The sequence below is a fragment of the Leopardus geoffroyi genome, chromosome B3 (genome assembly GCF_018350155.1).
Source record: "Leopardus geoffroyi isolate Oge1 chromosome B3, O.geoffroyi_Oge1_pat1.0, whole genome shotgun sequence".
NCBI classification, from domain to species: domain Eukaryota; kingdom Metazoa; phylum Chordata; class Mammalia; order Carnivora; family Felidae; genus Leopardus; species Leopardus geoffroyi.
The window spans coordinates 121,271,969-121,296,271 of NC_059337.1; the positions used below are offsets into that span (position 1 = coordinate 121,271,969).

General features: G+C 39.3%; 1 protein-coding gene across 7 annotated transcripts in view; it reads left to right on the forward strand.

The window, feature by feature from the left end:
* The window catches only part of GPATCH2L (G-patch domain containing 2 like), a 77,044-nt gene that overhangs the window by 47,843 nt on the left and 4,898 nt on the right, over positions 1 to 24,303 (forward strand). For 4 of the 7 annotated variants that reach the window (XM_045451599.1, XM_045451601.1, XM_045451596.1 and 1 more), the window contains one exon: positions 4,328 to 9,309. The exons of 2 other annotated variants lie outside the window; for them this stretch is intronic. In XM_045451599.1, the coding sequence (XP_045307555.1) occupies positions 4,328 to 4,488 (161 nt within the window). In that variant the 3' untranslated portion in view covers positions 4,489 to 9,309. Of the gene's footprint in view, positions 1 to 220; positions 2,006 to 4,327; positions 9,310 to 24,303 lie in introns of those variants that run through there. One more of the 7 variants, XM_045451603.1, reaches the window with a different exon arrangement.

Consider the following 24,303-nt stretch of genomic DNA (forward strand, 5'->3'; position numbering starts at 1 on the left):
TTGAATAAGACTTGGGGCATTAAACATTTCTCCTGAGCTCAACCCCTCCTCTCACTTGTTGACTAAGGTCTGCTTCACTGAACATTTTTTTTTTTCTATCCACAACCTGAGTGCCCCATGGAGGTGAAGGACATAGCCCGAGCCCGCACCATCAGTCAGTAGAACAAATGGGCTTGCTCTGCCTAACATCGGGCCATCTCGGATTCCACCTCTTTTATAGAAATGAGTGATGAAGAGAGGTGCGTTCCGCTTTGCCGCTGTATTAATACACATCAGGGGCCAGCTCCTGGCACTAAATCACGCTACTGCATACATCTGTTATCGGACTCTTCACCAGTGTGATGAACAAGACTGCAGATAGAGGCTTCCTTGTGTCATTCTTTATAGGATTTTCCTAAAAGAATAAATAGCTCAGATCTCTGCCAACACTCTCCCCTGTCACTGTGATGAATTCAGCTTCTTTCTTAAACATGCAGCCACAAATCTTTTTCCTTTTCCCCTCCCCCACTGGTAGAAAGTTTTGAGTTGAGATTGACTGAATTTAAAGGTATTAATAAGGCTAGAGAGGTGAAGAGCGGAAGGGAGTAGCTTGTCTTGTCTTTTTATATTAATACTAAGAAAAGCCAGGGGAAAAGGCCTTTCCATTAGGTTGTTATATAGATCTTGAAAGTGTAGCACCTTTATTTTCTTCTTTTTATCTCCACTTCCCTTCTCTTTATGACTTTATAACGTACACAGGTGTCTGGCACACAGAGCCACCTTTGGAGTTTAGTGAGAAACTGTGTAAACTGGCTTCTGTTTCGATAGCACCAGAACAGGGAAGACCCAGTAAGTCTGTCCCTTGTGCTCAAGTGAATTTGCTGGATATGCTCTTAAAGAATGTAACTGGAAAACAAAAAATGGGTTATTTTCTCTGAGGTTCTTAAGTAGTTGTAAGAAAACGTAAGGAACACAGCTGAAAACTAGGTTTCATTTCTATGAGATGATTTTCTTCATTAGAATGATAGAATGGAGGCTTTGGTGTACAAATCCTATTCCTTCAAAAATTAAACACCTGGCTTCGGGTAAAGGAGAGTTGGGGGGTGGTATGATGCTGTATTCAGAGCCCTGACTGTGTTGGCCATCCCCAAAGCCTCTTCTGACCTTCCTGTCTCTGGGACCAGATATGTGTCCTTAGAGCATCAGTTGGAAGGGTACTCAGCAGTTCCAAATACCAGGCCATTGATGCTAGAGACACATTTGCAAGGGCAGGAGTTTCTGTCTGGTCTGCTCACTTCTGTACTCCTGGCATCTAAAATAATACTCTGCCCGGAGAATGATCTCACTAGATAGTTTTCATGTGAATAAGTGAGTACAGTCTTAAAGTTGAAACAGAGTTATTCTGCAAATTACTCTGACCCTGTGACTGGATTCAGTAGTTCCACTGTAAGTTGGCCTTGTCCCAGGAGTCATAGGGCAGATTCTTATCGCCCCTTTGTGTTTTTGTTTTTTTTCTTACTGCCCCTTTTTAAAGTTGAAATGGTTTTTAAAGTTAAAAATGTTTTTTAGTAAATATTGAATGGCTATGAACGAAGATTTGTAGAAGATCTGTAAGGTGTAAAGGAAAACAGTATAGCAAATATCCACGTACCTACCATCCACTGTAAGAAAAAGACAACCACCTTTAAAGTCTTCTTCTCACTGTCCTTGGAGGTCACCATTGTCCTGATGTGGTTTTTTGTTATATTAATAAGTGTTTTTTAAAAATCATTTGTCATTCTTTGGGGTTTGTTTTCAAATTGCTTTAACAGACATATGCTCTCTAAGCAATATATTGTCTAGTTAGCATGTTTTAGAAGCTTGTGTTAATGGAATGTCCTCTTTTATACGTTACAAGTTTCACCCAGTTGTATTTGAGATTCGCTCACGTTTTGTCCTGCCAAAATCCTTTTTTTTTTCTGCCGTATGTACAGTATTCCGTTGTATGAATATGGTGAGTATACTACAATTAAACATTCCTAATGGACATTTGGATTATATCCCATTTTATGCTATTGTGAAAAATACTGCATTGTTCTCTGGGAGAACATGTGCCAAAGTGTCCCTGGGCCACTTCACACTCCTTAGGATGGCTGTGTCAGGGAACAGGGAACAACAAATGTTGGGAAAGATGTGAAGAAATTGGAATCTTGTGCATTAACGGAGGGTATGTAAAATAGTGTAGCCACTGTGCAGCCCTGTGGTGGTTCCTCAAAATTGTAAACGTAAAACTGCCATGTGGTCCAGCAATTCTGCTTCTAAGTGTATACTCAAAAGAATTGAATGCATGGATTCAAACAGATAATTGGACACCCGTGTTCGTAGCAACGTTATGCACAGTAGTCAAAAAGTGGAAACAACCCAAATCGATAAATGTATAAATCAATAAACAACATGTGGTATATACACACAGTGGAATATTATTTGGCCTTGACAAGGAAGGAAATTCTGACATGCTACCGCATGAATGAAGACATAACGCTAGGAGCACCTGGGCGGCTCAGTCGGTTAAGCATCTGACTTTGGCTCAGGTCATAACTTCGCGGTTTGTGAGTTCGAGCCCCGTGTCGGGCTCTGTGCTGACAGCTCGGAGCCTGGAGCCTGCTTCGGATTCTGTGTCTCCCTCTCTCTGCCCCTCCCCACTCGCTTGCTCTCTCTCTCGAAAATGAGCATTAAAAACAAAAAGACATAATGCTAAGTGAAATCAGTCAGACATAAAAAGATAAATACTATATGATTTCAGTTATATGAGGTACCTAGTATGGTCAAGTATGTAGAAACATACTTGTATGTAGAAACAAAGTAGAATCATGGTTGCCAAGGACTGGGGAAAGAGGAGAATAGGAGTTACTATGTAATAGGATAGCGTTTCCATTTGGGATAGTGAAGAAGCTCAGGAGTGGGATGGTGGTGATGGTTGTGCAGCATCGTGAACGTACCTGATGCCTCTGAACTGTACACTTGAAATTTGTTAACGTGGGAAATTTTATGTTATGTGTATTTTACCGTAATAAAAAATACAGAGCAAAAAACCAGTTTTCCTAGGATGAGGGGTGTTTTCCCACTGCGGCTGAATACCATATAGTAACGTTAGATTAAGTTTCGTGAAATTTATTTTCAGCTAAATATGAGTAAGTGAGCGTGTTTTGTGTGTGCATGTGCATGTGTGTGTAAGAGAGACAGAGAGACAGATTGGGGTTGTGGTGTCAAACTGCTATGGGTGAGGTTCCAAAATGTTTGAAATCTGTGTCATAGAATAATAGCCTGCCGTGAGAAATTCATGTTTGAATATGTATGTGGGTGTGCATGTAAAGCTAAAATAAATTCTTGGGTTCACTCTGATATATATTACTCCTTTTCGTTAGAAAAAAATACCGGTCTTGGCCTACTAAATTGATTTGGTGACCCACAATTTGAAAATTACTATTCTGGTTACATTCCTAGGAGATGAATTATTGAGTGACAAGGTAAAAACAGACATTTTCTAGATTTTGCTGTATTTTAGTGTATATCTGTTCACTCTGAACAGAGTGGGTGTGATGGTGGTTTGTACCACTCTGCTCGGGCATTTGGAAATGTGAGGACACTGTTTGGTCATCACAGTGACTGAGGAGTGCTTTTGGCATTCAGCGGATGAGGTCCAGAGTGGAAGTGCCCTAAAGTATACAGGGCAGCCCTGCACAAGCAACGATTGTCGTGTCCAGAATATCTTCGGTGTCCTTGTCGAAAAACACTGGGCCTGACTGTGTAGTTTTTCTACCATTTTTCTTTTTGTATGCTATTTATTGGTAACACTGTATTATTGGAGGCATGGGCTGCAACAAGCCTAGGACTTGAAGTCTGGAATCAGAGTTTGAATCTTGCTACTTAACCAGCTCTGTTGTGTCCCTGAACAATGTATCTGCTTGTCTCTCTGCCTCAGTTTTTTGATCCAGAAAATGGAGATGACAATACCTACTTCCAAGGGTTTGCCTTAGGAAATAAGATTATGGTTGTAGAGTATTTACAAGCTCATAAGTGCTCAATAAATGATAATTACTACATTATGAATTTGTACTGCTGTATTTATTTGTTCAGTTAAACACGTTTTCTCAGGTAGAGACATACTTACCTTACTTAAATCTTGCCTTATTATTTATTTATTTATTTATTTATTTTGGAAAGGAAAAAGAGAAACCTTATGTGGCCACTTGGGTTAATAGAGTATAAAATAAAAGGATTCAGAGAAATTTGCCTTGAAGTGTCTCTTATTCTAATTTGTCTCCCCTTGATCTTTTCTTCCTTATGTTTATTGTAACCACCTTCCCAGTTCACGTGGATGTAGTGGAGCCAACCACACCAGCATCGCAGGTCCAGAAATCTCCAAACCCTGAGTGGTTGGTCAGGACCTCTGCCGCAGAGAAAGCTACTGACTCCGCTGCAGCTACGTTTTTTAAAATGCCACCAGAAAAGAGCCCTGGATACAGCTAGAGGGCAGGAGCCCACCCACCGGGAGCCGCTGGGTGTCATGCAACGCATCCTAGACGTGGTGTCGCAGAGCCTTGCATATCGCAGTTGACATTCCCAGTCCTTTTACCGCCAGGATGACCCCTCTTCAGACAAAGCAGTGGACTCTTTCTCTTAGAAAATCATGTTGTGCAAATCTGGTTTAAAAAAAAAAAAAATTAGTAAAGTATTGCAGCAGCAGTTTAAAACAGAAAAAAAAAAGTCATCCTCTGCTGTTTGTTACATTGCTGTCGTTGTCCCAACAGTTACCTGCAGCCCCGTTTACAGAGCTGTTGCTTTTTGCAGGTATGTCTCTTTCCTTGAAAAACGAGTAACTGCTTTTGCATACTTTTTGTGTAGAGCTTTTAATATCATTTGAGGAAGTCCCAAATTGGTAGCCAGTTCTAGACAGATTTAAACACTGAGTTAAGACCGGTGTGTGGAATTGCGTTTGCAGAGACAAGGTTTGCCTTTGAGCCTGGTCTTGATTCACTGATTGTGCCAATAAGCTAAATCCATCAAGTTCTCATTTTGGAGCCTCAGAGGAGACCCCAGCAGCCTGGACAGCGGGAACTTCTTCCAGTTTTCTAAATGGCCTAATGGGATCTCCAGCAGATGCATTTGTACTTGGCCTCGTCTCCAAAGTTGGTGTTCTCCTGCAAGAGGATGTCTGTATTCATGATGTAATGAAGAAAATGGTTTAGTTGTTCAACAAACTTAAAATAGTCAGTGGATTGTGTCTTAATACTTCATGTCGCAGTGTAAGCCTTTATGTACTAAATGGGAATTTTATTGTTAGTTTATAGGTCAGTAACCTGCAGCAGAAATTCATACTCTGTTATAATAATGGCTTGTTGGGGCCGTACTTTGGGGAGAAAAATGTCTTTTTGACACGCCTTTATACTTGGCGTGTTTATGACGGCTCAGCTGCCTGTGGGGTTATGTATACAGCCATGCCTGGAGTTGGATGCCGCTTTGTCAGAATGAGGAATAAGTGACTGCCTGGAACCTCTGGGGAAAAGCCACCCTTTCTAAAAAAGTATTATCAAGAGTGTCTGTCATTCAGAGGACTGGTTGACAGAGCGTTCTTTTTTGTACGAATTGAGTACATTTACTCTGAAATGTACAGAAACTGTTTTCAAAGTGCCCACTGTTCTGGAACATTCCAGAGGAACTCCCAGCCCCGCACCTGGATATTTTCTGTGCTTGAATAGGTGCTGAGTGTCAGGACAGAGCCTCCTTTTCGCGAAACGCAGTTGTCCCTTCTCCTCACACAGAATGTGAGGGTGGGCTGCTCTATCACGTTCCCTTTAAAAATGGTAGTCCTCTCCAGTGCCAAGTCCAGGCTTTCCTTGTTGATGGGTGGGTGTGAGTCTAGTTGGAAAGGGGGACTTGAAGGTAATTTACGTAGCACTTTTCTGTAACGGAGAACGGAGAACATGTCAGCTGTAACAAGGGGTATGGTGGAGGGAGGGGCAGGCGGAGATTGTGAGGTGAGGGAGTGGCGTGAATGCCAACCCAGCATCTCTGGGAGCCACCCCTGGTTCTCATGCAGTAGTGAGTGTACTTCCCTTCCCTGGGGCCTGTAGCCGTGGCAGTATAAGAGATAAAGTGCCTGTTGAATATGAAATGGCACTACCAAGTTGTTTTAGTGACGAAGGTAGGCTTGATTGTCCTGTGTGCATTCAAACCTAGTCCCCGTCGTGTCCTGAGACAAATCTCTAATGTAATTAGTTGGATTTAAGGGAGAAATCCATGGACGTAATTTTACTTTTTTTGCACTAAGCTCTGGCTGTTGTAGAGATGGGTCCTGTCATCATAGCCTATTCAGACTTCCACAGTTCAGGGCGAGTCTTATGGCCTAGCAGTTCTCCTTTCTACCTGTGATTACAAATAATTTACATAGACAACTTTATTTACATTTTAAACATCTGTGTGATGTAAGGGCAGGTGACTGCTGCCATTTTTCAGAGACCAGAAATAAAGTTTGGCACCTTGCCCAGAAATCACATAATCAAGCCAAAACTGAAATCCCAGATTTTTGGACTTCCTCTGCCCTGGGTTATAATCTTTTGTTTTTCATTGATAGACCTGAGTGACTCGGAGACCCATAATTTTAAAACAGTGTGTCATGAACGTTTATCATCTTTCTTGGGCATGCTTTTCTACATATTTTGAGTACATTCAACAGGGATTACCCCCAAATGCCATATCTACCTATAAGTGGGGAAGAAAATTAGTTGCCTAAAAAATAGCCATGAATACTTTGCAACACAGGGTTGTCAGCTGTGCTCCTCATTTTAGGCTGCTGCATGAGCATGCTTACAGAATTATTAACCAACTTACTTTGCTTCTTTTCTGTATGAGTCAATTCCAGAGGAGTAACCTTAGAATGGGGTGTTTTTTGAATCTTAAATTTTAAATTTCTTTTTTATATGGCCAAGTGTATGATGTCATACACTGAGAAAAGTCTGTTACCTTTCAACAAAAGATGTAATTTCAAGATCAGGTTTTGTAGTCTGTTGAAAAAACTCTCATAGCATGACTTCCTTTGGGGATAATCATTGAGCTCACATGCATTTGATCTACTCAAAACTAGTAACTGAAGCTGAGTTGCACAGTTCTTGCTTATTTCAGGGTTCCGATTTATCCTAGCCAGCTATACAGCCTGCCTGTCTGAATCCTAACCTGTATTTTCCACGGTGGGCACAAGTCAAGACATAATCTACTTGCATGAGCATCATTCATAAAAATTAGTTTTGCTTATGAATTTAAGGGAATTGGAGATTATTTTTCATTTTAAGGAAACAGGTTCATTTGCATCAACTCTTGTGTTACTTTTTGGTAAGAACTGTGCAGAATAGGGAATTAGCTGTTTCCGTGGTGCCAAATTTGGGAGGGGCAGGGTGTGGTCTCTATTGAGCGGTGTATGCTTAATAAATAGGGCACATTTAACCTTGAATTCTTTTGAAATCAAATGCAGTTGAAAATGTCAGACAACATCGTTTTGCTGGGCTGTGAAACAGGCTGCGAACAAGGCCATTTTGGCAGTAAAGTGACCAAATGCTTGTGGCATCCTTTGCTAAGTCAAGCTCCACACTGAGGACAGGTAATTAAACTACTTAGGAATCCCACATAGATGGCTCTGATCTGTCCCTGTATTTTGGAATCAGAGACATGGTCTAGACCCACAGCATTGGAGGTTGTCGAGCTGCAGAGGAGCAGAGTCACCACAGAGGTCACTTAGAGTGGAACAGGTTACGGTGTCAGGAGGAAGGAGCTAGGCTGGCAGTGTCATTGCTGGTGTGACGGCTACTCCACTTTGGCTCTAAGGCTCCTGGTGATGTTTGATTTCATTTCCGGTCTTCTCTCTATTTTGACTTCATTCCTCTGGTCAGAGCCACATGCTTTTTGTTTCCTGAGGCGAAGACTATGTAAAAATCTCAGCATTACGAGCCACATTCAGTGTTCCCTAAGTCTGGTGAAATTCAGCCGAGCCGGCGTGAGAACGGACTGGCCTACTCTAGCAGTTGTGGATACAGTCTAGCTGGGGACAGAGTTTACAGGGTGTGTCATGATTCATGTGGTGGCCGGAGGGATAGTAAAAGCAGTTTGCCCCTGGTGTCAGCTGTTACCTTTGTTAATACTTGAGCTGTCTCACTTGTTGGTATTTGCTTATCTCCCGCGCCGGCCACGCCAGCTGGTGGAGTTACTGATGGTGGCGGCAGTCAGGATGGGCTCTTACCCCATCAAGCAACAGTACTGAGGGAGTTGTTGGGTTTTGCCAATGCACTAAACGCAAGGTGGCCCGGAGAGGCTTTCACCTACATTAAGATCCCAAAAGAGATGAATGTCAAATGCCCGAAAACAGCAATGTGGAATAGACACAAGGAAAATGAATGATGCTGCTGAAGCATATGGATCTGTAAGGTTTTTAGCAAGCCCAGCAAAACAAACTTCTGGCCAAAAGAAATTTTCCCGCCACTGCACATAGGCGTGTTAAGCACTTGGGGAAATTGCCAAGTTTTCGGAACGTAAGCTTTTCAAGCACAGTATTGAAGAATGAGGCAGATCCTGAAGATGTTCACCGGGGAAAACAATCTTGGCAAGGTTCAGAAGTAAGAAGGCATGACGAAGAGAAGGAGACATGCTTAGAGCAGAGGTGCTGGGGCCTGTAGACGGACAGCAGCAGCACGTCCTTGCCCCAACCACACATACTGAACCAGAAATGGAGGGTGGGTTGGGCAGTCTTACAAGCCCTCCGGGGGACTCTGGTGCACGCTGACATTTGTGAACCACAGGCTTTGTATAGTTAAATGTTTTAAGATGTTGGTGTCCCCCTAAGCTGTAAGGTGCACTTACATTTCTCTCCACAAGTATAGACGTGTTTTGTATATGATTCTTTGCAGAAATTGTTAATGTCTTTATTTCCCATACTTTTTCCCTGAAGCTCCTAAAAGATCTCCTGGAAATATTGGGAAAGGATGATGGGGAGAAAAATGTCATCAAGGCCATATTTAGATGGATGGAAACAACCTTTCACGTGGGTTAAAATATAACAGTGAATTTTCAGTCTGTGCGTGATAGTCATTTTTCACAACAGACAGCAAAACATTTGTGTAACGTACGGCCGCCTATGATTTCATGATACTTGTTCATTGCATCTTAATTTCCTGGGAAAGTGTTATGTCTTTTCCGGCATAATAATGACGAAGTCTTTAGAGTGTGGCTCACAAAAATGAAAATAATTGGCGGAAGAGACCATCCTGAGTACATAGTGTTGTGGAATAAATCCTTGTTGAGCTATTGGTGATCTTTTGCTAGAACTTAATCACACCCTATTGTCTTTGTGTTACATTTCAGTGATTCTGCAGAGGTTGGTGACCAGCAGCAACAGAATGTTGTATATTTTTGTGTTGTCTGACTCAAGGATTCAGCATTTCCGAATACGGTACTCGAGTCCTAAAGCTTTGAAATGAAATTGCGACCATTTTTTTCTTTGGGTTTTATTTGCACAAATAGGGCTAGGCTGTAATTTATTACTAAAGCCTGCGAGCCCAAGATTTTCTCTGGGAATATGTGTGGCCAACGAGGACTTCTCTGGTATCATGTCCTCAGGTACTCATGTCGTCTTGTGCCCAGGTGTGACTTTATAAAGGTGATTAAGTGAGGGCACAGACAGGCCTGTGTCACCGAAAGAAAAGCTTAATGTTACAGTTCCCCTAGAAACAAGGCATGGCTTGCCCTGCAGGGCCACAGGAGGACAACCGGGTTTGGTCAAGAGGCAGAAGACGGGAGCAAGCAATAGGTTTAGGCCAGAGCCTCTGTTGGGGTTTCCACTATGAAGGCGGGGCAGGGCAGGGGGAACAGTTTGGAAATGGCTAGTTTGAATAATTCTGGGGCCTTTGGACCATAGTATAGACTCTGGTTGTCTGGTACCTGGCCCTGGGGTGATTGCTTCCTGGAGTGGAACAGGCCAGATGGAAGGGGTATGGCTCCATCGTACCTGCTTAGTTTGCACATCAAAAGCGTGCTGCTGGCTGATTCCTTTGCTGTCTTCCTGAGAATCAGCCAGCCCTGGGAGAGGCAGTGTTTCCCTAGCCAGAAAGGGTTTTTAATCTGTTAAAACATTGTAATATACAGAAAATTAAAAAAAAAAAAAACAGGATTAGCACACATGTTTAAGCTGTTAAGTTCTCCTTTCAATTTTTTCAGTCTTTTAAAACACCATGTGATTTTCCTCTTCGATCTTGAAAACCAGTTAAAAATACCTCTGACCAAAACTGTTGGTGTTACTAGATAGTATCAAGGTATGGGAATATAAAAAGAAGGTTTTCAAGATGTAAATTATGAGAAGTAATGTTTTCTTTCTCTGGAAGTGAGTTCTGACCCTTGCAGATCCCTCATTCAAATGTTTTTAATTGAGAAAGAGGAAACATCAGAGAACTTACAGATGGTCGCGGTGGCTTTGACTTAAATCAACCCCTTTCACTGTGTGTAGACCCTGCATCTTGCCCCTCCCAGTGGGCCGTGTATCCCTTCATGAACAGTTGCCATGATTGTGCGGACTCCTGCCACCCCAAAACCATGATGACACTTAAAATTGCTCTCGATATCTATCCCACTCCTCTTGTCAGTAGCTATTGCAAACTGCGGCCATTTCAAATTCTGCTTACCCCCACCTTCTCTCAAGTTCGGTGGCCAATCTCCCCCATCCCCTAGCAGGTAACAGGCCATTAGACAGGAGTCCCTGGTCGCACACCCCTTACGTACACCCTTCCTCACCTCCTTCTTGCAAGTGCCTGTCATACCTAAGACAGATTCCTTCTCCTCTGTGCCTTGGTTCCCTCTCCTTTGATCAGACGCCTTGCTCAGTCTAACTATAGCGTCTCACTCCTGGCACGTAGAGCTTTGCATTTGAACATGTTTTAAAGATTCCTTCTTCAAACAAAAATACCTTTCTCAGCCCTTTGAACCCCTTGGCTACCAAAAATACTGCCCTCACTAGCACTTCCTGTTCATTAATTCTCAGTCCACTGAAGCGGTAGTTTTTAATCCTGGCTGCACATTAAGACCACCTGGGGAGATTTTTAAAAATCTTAATTCCCCCAACTGAACCACAGAAAAATCACATCAGAATGGGGAGGCGGGACAGGCTTCATTCTTTTTAAAGCAACGGTGCAGGTGGGGCTGAGAACCACCATACCAAAACCTGGCTGCTACACTCACCGCCATTAAAACTGTTTTTGCTGGGTTCACCAGTGATTTCCAGTTGTCAAAATTCAGTCCTTCGATCATTATGATGTCATACTGTACAGTGACTTCCATTGTGGAATTGTCCCTGTACTGACCCTGCTTTCTCCTGATTTTTCCCCTACTTCTTTGCTTTCTCAATCTCCACAGGTGGGAGGGTGGGTGGGCAGGTCAGTCCAACGCAGACCGGATGTCCCTGTCCTCCCTTCTGATATTTCAGTTAACACCCGTGGGCTCACTCGCCCCTTTGCCATACCACCTAATGCACTGACTTAAAGCACGGGCATAGAGTGAAGCATTTCACTAATAATTGGTGTAGACTTACAGGAAAGTGTGCTCAAGGTCTCTGCTCCTTCCTTTGTTTCTCTTTGTCCCTACTCCAGGCCCACATAGGTAGGAAGGTTGCTAATCACGTTTGTCAGGTTCTAAGATTCGTAAGACCCCTATTTACTCTTGGTGTTGCCATTCGTGAAAAGTCAGGCTGGAACTCTGGTCCCTCTTCTGCTTTCTCCTCTCCAGGGTCTTGGACCAGTAAGGAGGCCTGGGCCCACTTCTACATACAAGGAGGCTACCCCCACCTAGTGCTTTCAGTTTTTTTACTTTCTGCTTCTGGTAAGAGTTTAGTTTGGGCATGAGACAGACTCATTTCCTCACCGATGTTTGACCTTCAGTACCACGTTGGATCTTGGGGTTTCAGGCCCTAGCCCTACTCCTAGTAAAGCGGAACTCGATTTTCTACTTTATTGCCATCACTGCATGCTGCCTCGGAAACTATATGTAGGGGTTCCACCCTCACCAGAAGGGATCCTGTGTGTTCCTGGCTTCTTTGAATCACTAGTTTCTGATACGAAATCTGGGATGAGGGATCTGATTAGTACTCATGTGCCTATCTATCCTAGCTGCAGGAAGTGAGAATGAGTTATCTGGAATGTGTAGCTTCTGTTGGGGTTGGATGAATTCCTCAAACAGGAGGGTAGTTCAGATGCTGGACAGCTGATAAGAATAACAGAGGTCTACTCGGGCCGTTGTCCTATTTACTGATTCAAAAAACATGTATTCAGCACTCATTAAGCCAGCCTTCCTCAGGGATCTTGTGGGGAAGATGGCTGCTACAAAGCAGGATAGTCCCAGGGTCCTTAGATATACTCTGCTTGAAACCAGTCTGACCCTTTCCAGAGCCCCTAATAATATGATGATGATGATGGTAATAATGACTATTTACTGAGTGATTATTATATGCCATTTGTCAACAGCATCTCAATCTTTAACAACTCTAAGGTAGGTAAATTTATGTCAGTTTTAAAGCCATGAAATAATGCATGCAGTCATAGATTAACTTGCTCAAAGTCACATAGCTAATATTCAAGCCAGCATTCACACTCTGTCTTTTTGGTGCTAGACTTTCTGTTCCCAGCAGCACTCTTTGCTGCCTCTTTTCACAATATAAATGAACTCTTGGTGGCCACGTATATGTGAAATAAACTATGTGCCACTGATCCCAGGGCTGGGTGTCTCGTGACACCCTTTTATTCCATTTACCTGTTGCTCCTGGTGAGCTGTTTATCACAGCAACCGTGAATGGCCTCCTGTGCCTACATCATTGAAAGAAGATAGGCAGTTTCTGTGGCATCTTCTTAAAATGACCTATTCTTGTTTTTGGAAGCTACTAGAGCAAAAGTCAATAAAATCTTCCAAACCTATGGCAGGTGTTGTCCTTTGTATGCCAAAGCAAAATGGATCCCTAAGGCGTGAGGACATGTACTTTGAATTGTTAATGGTAGTGATGGACTGTTCTGAACGTTCTGCTAAACGCCTCGTAGACCTGCTAGCAATATAGCTGTCTTAACAGTTGGGCCTTAATAAATGTCCCTTCACTCAGTAGATGTGAATAGAACACATTTTATGCCAAGCACCCTGCTTGCTGCTGAATATACAGAGAGGAAAGGCATTCCTGCTGTCGTCATATTCATGGTCTTCTGAGGAAGAGACCAGGAGAGCAAATATTGTGATGTAGAATGATAAATTTTGAGATAAGAATACCAGGGTATCTTGGCAGCAAGGAGGAAGGCACCCGAACTCAAACTGAGTAGAGGGAGGATTTGAAAAATGCTGGACCACGTCCTGAAGGATGAACAGGAAGTTCAGTGAAGACGAGAGAATGAGGCCATCCTGCCTAAAGAGCATGGTTTGTATAGGGCACTGCATGTCTTGTGGTATGGCTGACAGCATAAAGGAGCAGGGAGAGGTAGGCAGGAGGCCAGTGAAGGACCCTGTGTAAACCGGCTTGCTTGTCGATTTGGAGAGCTGTTACAGTATTCCTCTGCTGGGCAGTCATGGAAAGCCTACTGCAACTGGCCCATTGTGCAAACAAAGCCGGAACTGAGATGTGACCAGGTTTCCATCTCCTCGATCACCTCCCTGGAAAATATAACCAGATCCATCTATTTGTGGGAGCTACTGACGTGCCTAGGAGTAGAGGAAGCTGAATTGGAAATAACAGTTTGCACCATGGCTGACTGAATCCTCCATGCGTTCTATCCTGATGCCAGTCTGAAGTTATTCCTCTTAAACCACCTTATCTTGGTAGAATTTAATGCACACTGCAGTCATCTTAATTCCTAGTACTGTTCTTCAGTAGCAAAGTTGCTATTCTAAACTATGTGTTTGGAGATTTTTTTGTTTCTCAGTGGTGACCATAAATTTGTGTTGATCAACTCACACTCTATATTGGGAAACTCTGCAATCTTTGCAATTTCAAGGCTGCAGAAAGTATCCATAGGATAGAATGAATGCACCTGGCCCATATTAAGCATTGATTTTGGTCTCATTAATTCCATGCTATAAGTAAAGTTAGCTGAACCCTTTGAAATGGTGTAAAATGGAACCAATTAAGTGGTTTTGGCCAACAGTGGTGATGAATGGCCCTTTTTCTGGTGTTCCACAGTAGTGTGACTTAGAGCCTCCTCTCCACATTCTTTGGAGCTCTTGATTCAAACCCTTTTTTTAAACAAAAAATCTTTTAGTTTGAAATAAGTTTAGACCTAGAGGAAAGTTGCAAAAATAGTACAGAAAGTTGCCATATGCCCTTCTCCCAGCTTCTAGTGTTAACAACTTACATAGCTGTGATAGAGTTATTGAAACCAGGAAATTAACGTTGACACAATCCAGTTAACTAAACTACCTGCTTAGTTGAATGTCATCAGTTCTCCCTGTTACGTCCTTTTCTCTGGTTAAGAATTCAACCCAGGATCCATTTGTATTTGGGTCTGTTTCTGGGCTTTGGGTTCTATTCACTGGTCCGCTTATCTCCTTGTACACAGTAGCACACTGTTTTCAATAATAGACACTTTATAGTATATTTTAATATCTGGTAGAGCTAGTCCCCTGTCATAATTTTTCTTTTCCAGTGTTTTCCTGGCTATTCTTACATGTTTGTTTTTCCACGTAAACTTTAGTATCAACATGTCTAACTGAGATTGCATTACATTTATTAGCTCACTTAGAGAGAACTGACATCTTTACAATGTTGAGTTATCCAAATTACCCAAGAACAGGGGATGTAGACTTGTTCAAGTCTATTTTTGTGCCTTTTCAGTACTGTTTTAAACTTTTCCTTGGATAGGTAGTACGTATATCTTATTAAGTGTATCCCCTTGTATTCAATTCTTTCTTGCTACTAATGGGGTTTTCTCTGCTATGAGGTCTTATACTTGGTTATTGTTCTTACATATGCCTTTTGATTTTTGTATATTAACTTTATACCCTACTGCCTTCCTGAATTCTTTTGATTTTGGGGTGACTTTTATCACTGATCCTCAAGGGTCAAAAAAAAATCTTTCTAAATGTATTGAACAGTAGCAAGAAATGAATCTGTAGAAGTCGAGAGTGCTTTGAAAGCTTAACTTTGGGTGGCAAGTGAGATGAAAGCCGCCTTTCACCCTGAAAGTATCTGTGGAGACCTGGTCCCTTGAGTCTCTGTCATGGTGACTGTGATAGGTGCCAGAGGTAAAGCAGGGCCTACTCAAAGCAGAGCGTTTAGCCTGAGATCTCCCACGAAACAGGGACCCTCAAAGTGCTACCCTCACAGTGTAAGCATCAACACTAAGTAAACCCACCAAGCAGAAATAACAGCAAGATAGCATGCCTTTATTGATATTGGCCTTGGGTGGAGGAAAAGTTTGTTTGTTTGTTTGTACCTTAAAATGTTTAACAAGTTGTCCCTTATAGAGTTTATGGCCTAAGTTCATCCTACTGGTGTGGTCCAAAATACTGCAAATGGGAATTTCGTTTACAGTAAACCTAGGTCAGTAGTGACCTCAGAGGACTAGCAAACACAGATTCTCTCAAAAGCTATAAAACTTCAATCAGGGTATCTAAGAACTACCACAGATAAAGTTAGAAAGAATATGAGTAGCTCACAGTTAAAAACCACAAACCAAAGGAGGAATCAAGGTCCCATGAGTGAGAGGCATCAGAAACAACATACAGGAGAGTCAGACTCACAGACACATTAGATATTGTACTTACTGCCATATGATATAAACTAAATGTTTTAAATATATTTCAAGAAATAAAAGAGAGACTTCAAAACACCAGGCAACAGAGGCACGTAATTTTGAAAGGAGGTGATGAGAGTTACAGTGTCCTACTGTCTTTCAGTTGTTCAGGAGGAGTTAGAGTCTTACCAATTTGGGGCCTTAGGTAGGTAGACATTTTAAAATATTTGGAGTAACCACTCAATAAATATAGAGAATATAGCACTTAAGTTAATATGGGAAGGATGATAAAAAAGAAGCTAGAAAGGTGAGAAAAACAAAAAGCATAAAGTAAGATGGTAAAAGAATTCAAATATGTCAGTTATAAGTGTTAATGAGCTAAACTCTGCAGTTGAAAGATAAAGCCTGTAATACTGGATTTAAATATCTACCTATATGCTATTTATGAGAGGTGCTTGGAAAACTTAGTCACAGGAAGATTGAAAATAAAAGGATGAAAAAAATATAAGAGGAAGATATCAGAGAAAGTAATCTCTACGAAATTAGAAACTTCGGCTCCATTACTGATAAATGGTTCAATTTGCCAGACATACTGATTTTCAGCTAAGCTTGATAATAGAGCCTCAGTATATACATAAGCAAAAATTGGCAAAACTAAGTTTAAAATATCTTTTAGTAATTGATACAAGTGGACAGAAATTGTTACCTGCAAAATATACCAAAGCAAAATACAAGTGATAACAGGATAACATATTTGCAGTTTATTTCACACATTAAGGGCTAATATTCCTAATTTATGAACACCTTTTTAAGATAAAGGTTTTGGGGTGCCTGGGTGGCTCAGTCGGTTAATTGTCCAACTTCAGGTCAGGTCATGATCTCATGGTTGAATTTGAGCCCCATGTCGGGCTCTGTGCTGACAGCTCAGAGCCTGAAGCCTACTTTAGATTCTGTGTGTCTCTCTCTCTGCCTCTCCCCTGCTCATGCTCTGGCTTTCTCTCTCAAAAATAAAATAAAATAAAAAACAATTAAAAATTAAAGTGGTTTGGGGCACCTGGGTGGCTCAGTCGGTGGAGCATGTAACTCTTGATCTCATGGTTGTGGGTTCAAGCCCCATGTTGGGTATGGAGATTACTTGAAATCTTAAAAAAAATAAAAATAGAGGAGATCCTATAGAAAAATAGGGAAGAGATATGAACAGTTTATAGGAAAAAAATGCAAATGTCCCTTAAGCTTTTGAAAAGACAACTTAATTATTTGATTTTCACAACAACCTAATGAGGTAGATATTCTTATCTTCCGCATTTTTCAGAGAAGGAAACTGAGTTAAAAAGAGGTAAAGCATTCTACCTGAACTCAAATACTAATCAGTTATGGTTCTAGGATTTGAACGCAGTCAGGCTGGCTCCAGATCAGAGTAATTCACCATGACTAAGTGAGGCTTGTTTCAAGAACACAAGGGTCATTTAATATTAGGACTAGCTGGGTGTTTCCTTAATTTGATAAAATATATTTATCTCAATCCAAAGCCAGCATCATGCTTAATTGAGAATTAGAGAAACAATTTTTTAAATTAAAGTCAGAAACAAGGCAAAGATGTCCACTAATCATCACCATTGTTTAAAACTGTTCTTCAGGACTTAGACAAGACAATTAGACAAGAGAAAGAAATTAAAGGTAGAGAAATTAGGAAGAGAGGTTAAAATTATAATTTGCAGATATGATTGGACTGTCAAGCTAGAAACTAAAAAGGAGTAACCAACTTAGAACAAACTTAGAAACGAAACAAGAATTTAATAAATTAGATGGGTACAAAAGTAATTTTTAGAATCAACAGCCTTTGTATACACAATGTCTGATTACATGCTACAAAAAAAGAAAAGACCCACTTTATAATAGCAGCAGAAAACAAAAGATATAAAATACTTAGGAATAAGCCCAAGAAGTAGAAAAGTTCAAAATGCTAATGAGGGACACAAAACAAGACTTGAACAAATGGGAAGAAATTCCATGTTCTCGCACAAGAACAATGAGCCTTGTAATGACGTCACTCTCCTTAATCTATAAATTTCATGTGATATTCAATAAAAGTACCAGATTTTTAAAAAAAAATTTTAATGTTTACTTTTGAGAGAGACAGAGTGCAAGTGGGAGAGGGGAAGAGAGAGAGGGAGACATAGAATCTGAAGAAGGCCCCAAGCTGTCAGCACAGAGCCCAACATGGAGCTCGAAGCCATGAACTGTGAGATCATGACCTGAGCTGAACGCTTAACTGGCTGAGCCACCCAGATGCCCCCTTTACCAATTAGATTTCTAAAAAAGATTTACACAAACTAATTCTGAAGTTCATATGGAAAACCAAGCAAGGATATGCAAGAAAGAAAGGGATGGTGATAGAAGGAGATTAACTCTATAGATGTTTAAAATTTATAAATCTATAGTAATTAAAACAGTGTGGTAATAATTTGTGAATAACCAGATCAATAGAAGAGTTCAGAAACAGGTCTAAATACATACGGGAATTGAGTGTATGATAAAGGTGGCTTTTCAGTCAGTGAGGAAAGACTATTGAGAGGGAGATCACTGGGTAGTGTTCTGTAAAAAAATTAAGGTGGATCCACACTTTACTCCTTATATCAGGACAACTTGCGGGCAGTTCTAAGGCGTAAGTGTAAAAAATAAAACTCTGAATGTACTCGGAAGAAAAAAGAAAATTTTCTTATGACTTGAGAATGGGAAAGGACTTTCTGAGTCTGCCACAAAACCCAACAGCCTTAGAAGAAATGATTGCTAGGTGAGACTTTGTAAAGATAAGAGAGTCTCTTCATGACGGTAGCATCATAAGCAAATGCAAATGAGCACCTGGGTGAGATATGTGTAACTCCACCAAGATAAGGGCTAATTTATCTAATTTTATAAAAGGAACCCCTCAAATCAAAAAGAAATAGATCAGCAATCCAATATAAAAATGGTCAAAAGATACTTCATAGAAGAGAAAATACAAATGACTCTTAAGCATGTGAAAATAATGTGAGCTAAAGCTCACTTGTAATAAAATAGATTTTTCACCTATCAAAAACAATAGTTTGATAATACACTATAATGGCAAGCATTGTAAGAAATTACAATGGACATTAGACAGTTATTTTGAACTAAATTACAAAAAAAAAAATTATGACATCAAAACTTGAAGAACAAAGCTAAAGCTGTACTTAAAGGGAAGTGTGTTTCTTTAAATCTACATATAATAAAAGGAAAGAAAGGCTAAAAAACAATCTGAAGAGTAGAGTAGGAAATTTAATACTGGAAGAGGCACTTTCACACATTGCATAAATTAGTACAAACTGTGGAGGCTGACAATATCAGATGACAGGTACATTACATCTTTTAACCCAACAATCCTAGGAATTTTTCCTACAGATACATTTGTATTATGTGCAAAATGACTTCTGAGCATGGCTGATCATTAGAATTCATTAGAGGTGAGTTAGTTTCACTGCACACTCAGGGGGAAGGCACAGAAATGCTTGAATACAGAAGGTGAGGATCATTTGGGATCGTCCTAAAGAGGCTGCTTACCACATTGATACATATTTTTAAAAACCGAACTATATGTTGCTTTCAAGGGGCACACTTTTTAAGTGTAAAGACAAAGAAAGATTGAAAGTTAAAGAATGGAAAAAGATACACCAACCAAGAGCTAACCAGAAGGAGGCTGATGTAGCTATACAAATATCAAAGTAAGTCAAGAAGCATTACTAAACATACAGAGGGACAGTTCATAAATAAAAACATAAATCCACCAGGAAGGTATAATAATATAAAAATAACATTATACTTACAAAAAATAAGTATAATATTTGGTGCATGTGTTGATTTACCTAATACTGTAGTTTCAAAATATACAGCAAAATTATAGAACTGTAATAAGCTGATAGTAACAGATAGTGAAAAAGTCATTAAGAATATGAAAGATTTCAACATAAGTAATAACTTTAATCTAACTGATGCACATACCATACTACAATCAGTATTGTCAGGATATGTGTTTTTTCCAAGTGTCCATGGAGCATTTACCAAAATTTACCATCTGTTGGTCCTTAAAGCAAATCTCAACAAATTCCGAAGAGTGAAATCATCCAAAATAGGTTCTCTGACCAAAGTGGGATTAAGGTAGAAATTAATAACAAAAAGATAATTAGGGACTCCTCAAATATTTGAAAATTAAGCAATATACTTCTAAATGACCAATAATTCAAAGGAAATTATAATGGACATTAGACAGTTATTTTGAATTAAGTTACAATAAAAATAATGACATCAAAACTTGAAGAACAAAGCTAAAGCTGTACTTAAAGGGAAGTTTGTTTCTTTAAATCTACATATAATAAAAGGAAAGAAAGGCTAAAAATCAATCTAAAAAGTAGAGTAGGAAATTGAATCTAATTCTAGAAGAGTAAATAAAATAATAAAGGTGATAAATTAATGAAATAGAAAAAAGTATATAAGAAAGTCAACAAATCTAGAGCTGGGTGTTTTGAAAAGACTAATAAAATTGATAAATTGCTAGCAAGGAAAAAAAAAAACCACTGCTAGACTAAGAAAATGAGAAAAAAGGTACAAATTAGCAATGCTATTAAGTAGATATTATGAAGAACTTTATACCAATAAATCTGAAAATCTACATGAAATGAAATTTCTATGAAATTACAGTTTACCAACTGAAGAGGAAACAAAGTCTGAATGTTTTATAGCTAAGACATTGAATCTGTAACTAAAAATTTTCAGGTGTAGATTTCTTTACTAAATTTCTAAGCATTTTAAAGGAATTAAACTGATCTTACACAGACTCTTTCAAATCAGAGAAAGAAAAAAACAATTCCCAGCACATTTTGAGACCACCATAATTTTAATACCAAAGGGTGACAAGTACATTATAAGAAGTAAAAATTATGAACCAATATCTCTCATGAACATACGTACAAATATCCTAAACAGAATCTTAGTAAGTAGAGTCCAATGATATAATTCATTTCAGTAATATAATGTTGGCTTAATATTACAAAATCAAGCAGTATTTTCAAGTGGTTCTGGGACAACCGAATATCCACATGCAAGAAGGTAAAGTTGGATTTCTTCATACTCCATATGCAAAAATTAATTCAAAATGGGTCAAAAACCTAAATGTAAGAGTTAAAATATAAAACTATTAGAAGGAAATACAAGTATAAATCTTCATGATCTTTCATTTGACAGTGATTTCTTACATATGACACCAAAATCACAAGGAACCAAAATAAAAGTGGATAAGCTGGACTTCATTAAAAATTTAAACTTTTGTGCTTCAAAAGACAATAACACAAAATACAACCTACAGAGTAGGAGAAAATATTTGTAGCTCCTATAACTGGTAAGTGTCTAGTATCCAGAATAGATGAATAATTCTTACAACTAAACAAAAAGGCCAACAGAACAACTAAAAAAAATAGGCAAAAGGATTTGAATAAACATTTTTCCAAAGAAGAGACACAGGTAGCCGATAAGCACATAAAAAAATGTTTAACATCATTACTCATTACAGAAGTGCAAATCAAAATCACAATGAGATACTACCTCACACCCGCAAGGAAGACAATAATAATTAAAAAAAAAAAAAAAAATGCAGGGATGCTTGCCTGGCTGGGTTGGTGGAGCATGTGACTCTTGATCTCAGGATTGTAAATTTGAGTCCCACACTGGGTGTAGAGATTTCTTTTTTAAAAAATCCTTTAAAAAATACAGATAATAACAAGTGATGATAAGGATGTGGAGAAATTGGAACTTTCATAAATTGCTGGTGGGAATGTAAAATGGTGTAGCCACTTTGGAAAACAGTTTGACAGTTCCTCAAAAAGTTAAGTGCAGTTTACTCTATGACCCAGAAATCTTACTCCCTATGTTCATAGCAGCATTATTCTTAATAGCCAAAAAGTGGAAACAACTCAAATGTCCAACTAATGAATTGGTCAACAAAATGTGTTATATCCATATGACAGTATCATTCAGCTGTGAAAAGGAATGTAGTACTGATTCATGCTACATGGATGAACCTTAAGGATATTATGCTAAGTGAAAGAAGTCTGACACTAAAGCATATTATATGATATGATTCCACTTATATGATTATATGATTCCACTTATAAGTGAAATGTCCAGAATAGGCAAAATTTATGCAGACAGAAAGTGGATTCGTGGCTTCCAGAGACTGGGGGAAGAGGGTAATGGGGAGTGACTGCCAATGGGTATGGAGTTTCTTTCTGGGAATGATTAAAATGTTCTGGAATTAGATACTGGTGACAGTTGCACAGCTTTATGAATATACTGAAGACCACTGAATTGCACACTTTAAAAGGATGAACATTATGGTATATGAATTATATCTCAATTTAAAATCAGCGTATTTAACCAAATTAGCATCATAAAGGAGAAAAAGAATAAAATCACCTCAATAGAATGATGTAGAAAAAGCATTTAATAAAATCAAATAATTATTCATGATATATACTCAACACACTAGGAATAGAAGGAAATGTCCTTAAACTGGTAAAGATCATCTATAAAATATCATAGTTAGTAGCAAAATGTTGAAAGCTTTCTCCCTGAGATTAGGAATACCTGCTGGGGCACCTCTCTGGCTAAATTGGTGGAGCATGCAACTCTTGATCTCAGGGTTGTAGATTCGAGCCCCATGTTGGATGCAGAGATTACTTAAAAATAATAAAATCTTAAAAAAAAAAAAGGAATACCTTCTAATAGTACTTATATTCAATATTGTGCTGGAGATTGTAACTGTTGTAATAAGGCAAGAAAAAAGGTTATAAAGACTGAAAAGGAAGAGATAAACTGTCTATTCACAGATGATATGATTGTTTATGTAGAAAATCCTAAAGAATCTGTGGCTTAGCAGGATTACTACAAATACAGTGGTGCCTGGGTGGCTCAGTCAGTTAAGCATCTATTTTGGCTCAGGTCGTGATCTCACGGTTGTGAGATCAAGCCTACATGGGGCATGGAACTTGCTTGGGATTCTCTCTCTCCCTCTCTCTGCCTCTCTCCCTCTCTCTCTCTCTCTCAAGTAAATAAATAAACATAAAAAAATACAAATATATCAAAGTCCCTGGATTCATGGTGTGTGTGTGTGTGTGTGTGTGTGTGTGTGTATCTCACTATATATGTACTATATTACTATATCCTGTAACTACTATGAACAGAATATGAGTAAACAATAAGTAGAAAGTGAAATTTTAAAACACCATTTACAATGACATTAAAGATATAAAATACCTGGGAATATATCCGATGAAAGATGTGCAAGGTCTTTACAGAGAAAACATTATTAAAAGAAAATTTAAAAGACCTACATAAATGGAGAGATTTGCTGTGTTCATGAATTGAAAATCTCAAATGTCCATTCTTACCAAATTAGTCTATAGAAGGAATGCAGTCCCAGTAAAAACCACAGCAGTTTGGGTTTTGGGAGGAGGGTAGGGGTTGGAATTAAGTTAATTGTGAAATTTATATGAAAATAGTAAAGACGAGGGTGTCTGGCTGGCTCAGTCTGTAGAGCATATGACTCTTGATATTGGGGTCATGAGTTCAAGTCCCACGTTGGCCATAGAGATTACTTAAAAAAGAAAAAATATGTTAAAAACCCAAGAATAGAGCAGATGTTCTTGAAGGAGCAAAGCTCCTTCAAAGACTTAACACCACTAGGTATCAAGACTTCTTATAAAGCTATAGTACTATGTGGTATTATTAGTGCACATATTGACAAATACACTAATGGCACAAAATAGACTGGAAGCAGATCCACACGCATACAGTCACTTGGCTAAAAACAAAGGTGACTATATTGTGCAGTAAAGAATAGACGACCTTTTCAATAAATAGTGCTTACTCAGTTGGATATTCATTTGTGGTATAAATATGGATCCCTATTTTCACTACTTAAAACCAATTCCATAAAGATTACATCATAAAGGTGAAAGGGTAAAAACGACAAAACTAACAGGAAAAAAAAAGAAAATATCATATCTCCAATGCCTTGAAGTGGGGTAAGGTTTCTTAAAATATAAAAAATATTACCTAGAAAGTTAAAAATTGATGCATTGGATTACATTAAAGTCAAAAGACCCCACTGAGAGTAAAAAGCCAGCCACAGGGTAGGAGATTACATCTGCAATACAAATATCTGACAAAGGACTTGCATCCAGAACCTTTTTTTAAAAAAAAATTATTTAAATTCAAGGTAGTTAACATACAGTGTAGTATTGGTTTTAGGAGTAGAACCCGGTGATTCATCACTTACGAATGACACCTAGCACTCATCCCAACAAGTGCCCTCCTTAATACCCATCACACATCTAGTCCTTTCCCCCACTCCCCTCCCCTCTAGCAACCCTCAGTTTGTTCTCTGTATTTAAGAGTCTCTTATGGTTTGCCTCCCTCTCTGTTTTTATCTTATTTTTCCTTCCCTTCCCCTATGGTCATTTATTTCGTTTCTTAGATTTCA